Source organism: Morone saxatilis, unplaced genomic scaffold, assembly GCF_004916995.1.
Source record: "Morone saxatilis isolate NCDOM2014 unplaced genomic scaffold, NCSU_SB_2.0 Contig16, whole genome shotgun sequence".
In the NCBI taxonomy this organism is placed as follows: Eukaryota; Metazoa; Chordata; class Actinopteri; family Moronidae; genus Morone; species Morone saxatilis.
Genome location: NW_023339718.1, coordinates 27,394,134 through 27,400,913, shown reverse-complemented (window position 1 = coordinate 27,400,913; position 6,780 = coordinate 27,394,134). Strand labels below are relative to the sequence as shown.

General features: G+C 40.4%; 2 protein-coding genes across 3 annotated transcripts in view; one reads left to right on the top strand and one right to left on the bottom strand.

Annotated features, from left to right (window-relative positions):
* dph7 (diphthamide biosynthesis 7) overlaps positions 1-3,749 on the bottom strand; it is an 8,637-nt gene extending 4,888 nt beyond the window's left edge. For both annotated transcript variants that reach the window (XM_035657919.1, XM_035657920.1), the window contains exons 1-5: positions 3,674-3,749; positions 3,227-3,399; positions 1,952-2,085; positions 1,782-1,869; positions 532-626 (exon numbers count right to left, since the gene is read on the bottom strand). In XM_035657919.1, coding sequence (XP_035513812.1) covers positions 532-626; positions 1,782-1,869; positions 1,952-2,085; positions 3,227-3,358 — 449 coding nt within the window. In that variant the 5' untranslated portion in view covers positions 3,359-3,399; positions 3,674-3,749. The remainder of the gene's footprint in view (positions 1-531; positions 627-1,781; positions 1,870-1,951; positions 2,086-3,226; positions 3,400-3,673) is intronic.
* Positions 3,750-3,793: 44 nt separating this feature from the next.
* Positions 3,794-6,780, top strand: part of LOC118326010 (endophilin-B2-like) — a 26,246-nt gene continuing 23,259 nt past the window's right edge. The window contains exons 1-2 of the mRNA XM_035658894.1: positions 3,794-4,165; positions 5,300-5,461. Coding sequence (XP_035514787.1) covers positions 4,103-4,165; positions 5,300-5,461 — 225 coding nt within the window. The 5' untranslated portion in view covers positions 3,794-4,102. The remainder of the gene's footprint in view (positions 4,166-5,299; positions 5,462-6,780) is intronic.

Below are 6,780 nucleotides of genomic sequence, written 5' to 3'. Positions count from 1 at the left end.
TCCCATTTAGAGTAAAATAGATGACAGCGTTGCCCATTTCTCACTTAAAGTCTTTTTTTAGTGTACAGTTTCTGTTATACGAGAATGCGTGGGAACAGATGAGCCGCTATTGTTTGCTGCTATGGATGAGTCAAAACTGCACAGTCAATGAGAGCAACTCAACTTGCAGTATGTAACCTCCACTGGCTCCAACAAACTGTCATGGTGACAGCTCTATTTGTCATGAAAGTAGTACTTTTTTATATTTAGGAAAGGGTTTTACATGTGTATATAACTACAGTATATATATACACACATAATGCAACACATATGGACAGATGTAAGCTTTTACTAGGCTTTTATCACAGACTTCAAACTTTTTGCATAGGAGTTAAAAATAAATCAAACGATATTTATCAGACTTAATATGTATCTACAATTAGATTGGGATGCAGCTAAACAAAAAGTAGCCCACTCTGTTAATATCAGTGTTTTTTATATAAAACCGGAAATCAGCTGTTGTTATAAAGGTGCAGGTGCTGTGGCTGTTACCTGTCCATTCTTCCAGTGGACCAGTCTAATGACAGAGCCAGGCGATCCACTCCCACTTCAAAACTGCTCAGAATCTGCAGACTGCGGCCGCCTTCCTACTGGATACACAGGATCATGAGTCACACCGAGTCTTACATACATAATGACAGGTGGAGCAGAGTAAACACGCTGCCCGGTGCATCAGTTGACATCAACAGTGAAACAGGCAGACATTAAACATTTCGGTCTGCTGAATAAATGATGTGTCTTGGTTCACTTCCCTTCGCACATTAACTGTCCTCCTCTTTAAACAGACTGAAGGGGCTGTGTGTGGTCAAACACTATTTAAGGCAGTGGTTTTCAACTTGAAAACTTGGGAATATTAGCTCAAAAATGTGTCCAAGAATGTTCAAACTTAGAGAAATTAGTCATTTTATTCAGGCAACGCTGAGACTGTTGATTGTTAACATGGACAAGTGTTTGAATTGAATTTCCATTTTATTTTATTATGAAGATGAATTTACGCAACACAACACACACAAATGGGACTGATTTGCGGGATTCTAATCATGTCTTACTTCTCGCCGGGGGGTTGCGAGCTGCGGTCCGCCGACTTCACTTCATAACGTGCCCATGGCAAAGGGAGCAAAACATGGCGCTGCTCTCGTGTGTGAAGTAAACGCAACATGTTATTCAACTTTCTGCGGGAGACATGATGTGACTTTTTTGCAACGAAAATCAGGGATTTAAATCATGCACAAGCCCCGCATATTTCGCGCGGAAATCGGTCGATTTAACGTGCGGCGTCTTTGAAAAAATCGGCCGCGCATAAATTGTCGACGCTGGATTATGCGTTGAATTAATGCGATCGACATAATCCCGTTTTCTGGAGGAACTGCATTTAGCGATTACCAACAGTGACATGTGCGCGCTGTCTTAGACGTAAGCTCCTCCAGCCCCGTCATAGCATTATTACTACATTACACCCACCATGCAAGTAATAGACAAAGTACTCGTTGATACAAAAGCAGACTATATTACATTTATTCATGAATAATAAACAGCATCACTGACAGCTCCATATGGATAACCATCCCGCTACTGAAGGTGAATTATCTCGTGGCCACGAGATAGTAATGCGTGGCCATGCATTATTTTTTTTTTATCCAATGTCACCAGGGGGGCTCTGTATGATTCTGTACACAAACATTAGCTTAATGTCTAACAATATAAGTCCCTGGCTGTGAATCTTCTGATGCCACATTTCTCACCTGACTGTCTGACAGTGTGTACAGTTGCAGCTCTCCGGTGGCAGCTGCCACTCCTAGAACTGCCTGCCCTGACACCGGCACGTGGCACCTGAGGACAAGCACATGAATCACCAAGAAGGAAAGAGATGGCCACATCGATGGCCACACAATGTTCGGACCGGATTTCTTACCATTTCAAGTCTAAAATGGCCGCTGTGTCTGTGCGCTGAAGCTCAGTTAGAGGAGGGCTCATCAATCCCTCTCGCCGAAATTCAAAGAGGTACAAACGACCGGTCCGGCTCGGGGCAGCAGACTCTTCCCCTGCCTATAGGAGGAATGTGAAAGGGGCATACATCAGTCAACTGTCAGACACCAGCAGGAGGTACCTGCTAGAGCTGCTTAGGCTGTAATTAAATCGTGTTTTTTCTTTTGGATTGCGATGAACATCACAATTCAAGGATCAAGGAAATGTATTTAGAGTCTTCTTCCTCCGGTCACTCTGTAAAGATGTGGGCACAACAGAAAACAAAATGTCATGATCCAGTTGATTTATACAATTTTAGTTAGCCCTTAAATGGCAAATCCAATTAGACATCATTCACGTTTTCAGCAATAAAAAAATACAGATAAAAAAAGAAGGAGCTGTTTTAAGGAGCTATCGGCCACTGCATTTAGGGATTAGGGATAGACGATTACTCTGGCTCTGATGCAGTCACCTCTCAGTATAAGATAATGTTTAAAAGTTATCTTTTGTGGCACTTAAACATAGGCTTTAAGTAAAATTAGTAATAGCACAATGTAAAAAATAATCTTACAAGCAAAAGTCCCGTATTCAAAATGTGAAGTGAAAATATAAGTAAAGTACCAAAAGTAAAAGTGCAGAGTGGCCCATTTCAGCATAAAATGATTGAATTATTATATCAACCTTCATTAAAGCTGCAATAGGTCTTTTAAAAAAACAATATTTGTCATATTTGCTCAAACTTTCACTGTATCCTGACAATAGTACATGAGACAGATAATCTGTGAAAAGAAATCAGTTCCTCTGCCTTGTTCTGGCCCTCCTAAAGAATTCACCGGGCCTGAACAAAAACAACCAATCAGAGCCGAGAAAGACATTTGATTGTTGCATCTCATTACCAGGGTGTCAAATACAGACGCTTTGGGACCCTTCAATCCTCCAACCCAATACGACTTGGATGTTTTCATTCAGGAGCCAGAGGAACCAGATCGTTTCACAGATTATCTGTCTCATGTACAGTCAGGATACAGTCAAAGTTTCAGCAAATATAACAAACAGTTATTTTCATAAACGATACCTGCTGCAGCTTTAATGTGTTAATCCCTTTAAATAAACAGCCAAAGGAGGATTATGATTCCTATAGAGGATGTGGAATCGGTTAGTGTGAGGTTGTGCCCATACTAAGACAGGTAACGGGATGTACCGGGACCGTATGTAATCTCACCCCTTTCTGTAGCTGATATGTCCCGCATGCCAGGATGTCGTGGCTCGATAAAACCGGACACCACTCTACCGTGTCGGCACTCAGCTCCGTGTCAAACACCTGTAAATTGCGGGTCCTCGTCTTCCAAGCCATGACCACCTGCTCTGCATAACGTCACTTTGCAGGTGCAACGGCTGGAAAGCAAAAGTAAACTTAGATCAGTCTATGGAGCGGCGTTTTGACGTGAGACCTTAAGCAGCACTATCTAGCTAGATTTCACTGAGCTATCCGAGCTAACAAAATAATCTGTTTGGTAGTTAGCTAACAAGCTATAATGAAGTCGCTGCAGTCTCACGCAGTGCTAGTGATTAACGAGATATTCAACGAGTGAATAAAATGTCCAAAGTCAAATAAACTTTTCTTTAGTAATACACAGCCATAGAACAAATAATTATCAACAAAACTCACATGTGAGCCAGCCCCGACTCGACGAGTCTATGCGTCGTTGCGTCACCACTGTGCGCCAGGGTATATTCAGGAACCACTGCAAAACAAGTAGAAGGTAGTACCAATGATGGCATCTGCTGGCCAAGCGTTGGTTTACATTAATTAGTAAATAGAATAGACCTTAATGAAACAGTTTCCCAGGTCACTGCTGTTATCATTAACACGTCGCTATATTAATATTACTATTCTTAAGTTAGAAAGTGGCCATTGTTAAAGTGAGTCGGATGCTTGTTTTTAAATATTTGGAAGGTTGATAACTTACGTGTTTGACGTAATGAGGCCTCGCGGTGGTCACGTGATTTTTTTGGCTTGTGCCATAACATCCAGCCGCTGGTGTCGGGTAGTCTGCTTCGAGTGAAACATCAGTAGCTAGCTGCAGATACAGGTACAATGGATTTCAACGTGAAAAAAATAGCCTCCGGAGCCGGACTGTTTTTCACACGCGCTGTCCAGGTAACTAGTGTTTAGCTCGTGCACATTGCTGCGGTCCAGCTGATTCTTCCTTTCATTTTGACAGCCAGCTGTTACTAACGTTACTGACTTACGTTACGGTACAATATCTGACTTCGCAGTATTGCATAGCCAAGCTAACGTAGCGCTACACAATAGCACAGAAAGCATGTAACGTTACTTTATATTCGGCTACGTTTTGGCTATAGTTCAGGCCTACGCTGTTATTAAACAGTGCTGTTTAAATGTATTATTGGCATTGTTGTAGTGTCTCGGGGGAAAGCTAGCGCAGCAGCCGCTGCTAGTATAAATTAATTATGGACTTCATTGTAAGAGCTAACTTTACTTCATTTGGATAAGTTTTAAGGGAGAGAGGGGACGGGAACGACAGCCTGTCAGGAGAGCCCGGACCCCTCATGACGTCGTGCCGTTACGTTTTTTTTGGTTGTTCCATCTTTACTTTTTGTGAGCATACCTACAACCAACAATCTGCCCTTTAATGTCTGTACTTTACAAACTGTAAGGCAGTCAGTAATCACAATTCTAACATTGGAACGCAATGTTGAATGGACAGACACTATATAAGAGAAATGAAACATTTACACAGACAGTTAAATAAATAGTAGGGATGCACGATAATTATCAGGGCCAGCAATGGGAAAATGTATATTAGTATGTATTATTCCAATAAGTCAATCACAGCCAGTAAATGATCAGTTAATAATAAGAATTATTTATGTTAGGTTTATATTCTATGAAAAATAAATGGATGAAGAAACAGAATTGTTTGTTTTTGTTGTCTTAACAACAGTGATGTCAGTTAGATTTGATTAGGTCAGAGCTATGGAATATTAAATCATCCATTTTGATTACATCTTAGCCTTATTATACAGTTTGTGAACTTCTTTTTAAAATACAAAAATGTCAAATTGGTTATCGTATCAGCTGGAGACAAATATGCAAATCTAAGCATAATAAATGAAACAGAGTATAGGCTAAATAATTTCCCCCTGGGATTATTAAAGTATTTCTGATTCTGATTCTGATTTTTTACTAATGGATTAAAACCCCGGAATTGTGATTCACTAGTTCACCCCTGAGACTGTGTGTGCGCTGTGTGTGAGTGCTCTGCCTCAGTTCACAGAGGAGAAGCTGGGCCAGGCGGAGAAGACTGAGCTGGATGCTCACTTTGAGAACCTGATGAGCCGCGCAGACTGCACCAAAAACTGGACTGAGAAAATCTACAGACAGACTGAGGTCCTGCTGCAGCCCAACCCAAGTATGACATCAATACAGCAATCCCATAATTATTAGAGGTAGAAGGAGTACGTATGATCTTCAAGCAGAACTACTGCTGTTCTAAGATTCAAAACACAATTAAACTAGTTTAGCGTTTTATCAATAATAACTAATGAAAATAAAGTAACACTGCACACTGATGGAAAAATGAAACAACATCTTCTGGATTGGTTAACCCATAGTCATAGATAGTGATGCACAGATCCCATATTCAGTATTGGTATCAGTCTGTTACTGACCAAAACACTAGATGGGATATTGTTTGGGGAAAAGTATAATCCAATATGATCCATTTGTCTAAATATCACGTAAATGCCTAACTAAGTGTAAAGAGAAAAAACACAGATGAGTAGCATGTGTCACGTGAAATGTATCTAGAACATGGCTGAGGACTGTCAGCAGCTCTGTCATCATGTCAGCTGTGGGGAGTTATTTTAAGCTGAAGGAACAGCCATATAATATTCATCTAAATTTCATTTTGAATGTTGGAATGGTGTTGACTAGGGGTCTCACGATACCAGAAATGTAGTAGTCGATACCAATACCAGTGAATTTCAACGATGACACCGCACCAAAAACTGTCTCTCCGCTGACTCTATCACAGTTATAGTTTTGCGTTTTGTGGTCATTTTAAGACTCGGTTTGTATTGAAATTAATGCAAAAACAGTCATCATCACAGATGAGCCTTCCTCCTCCTGCTGAACAGTATTTACAACATCTGAAAGCATGTAATATATTTTCCTGGAGCTTAAGGTAGTAGTAGTAGTAGTGTATATACACATTAGTATAATAGACTTAAATAGTCAACCTTCGTCAAATTTACCTAAAATTTGTAAAACAGTTATTGTGGGGCAGGCTCTGTAATGTACATTAGTTAAAGAGAGTCAGTTACTCCACTGAAAACCTGTTGTTCAACTTCAGTTACATTTTTGCAATGACCTGAGGACAGACTAGCCCACTTGTCACACAGTTCTTCCTGTTGGACTGTTAGTAATATGCATAATGTGCACATATGAAGCCACACAGAAACTTAGAAGGTACATTTTTAGTTTTGTTTGTTGACATCACTGGCATTGTCAGCAAAGGTTGAAGGTGCCCTGTGGAGAAAAGTTATGTTTACTTTCAGTGTCTGTCACCGAAATGCAGTGTGTATCACTGAGGTCTATGAAAGCTGATGAATGTATTTACTTCCTCATAAAACATTTACCAACCTTTTAAAGGTCCAAAATGAGAATCGTGAAAATGTTTTTGTTACCTTAGAATGAGCTGATTTGACACCGTGGGTCACCGATGTAAGTCCACCATGTTTCTACAGTAG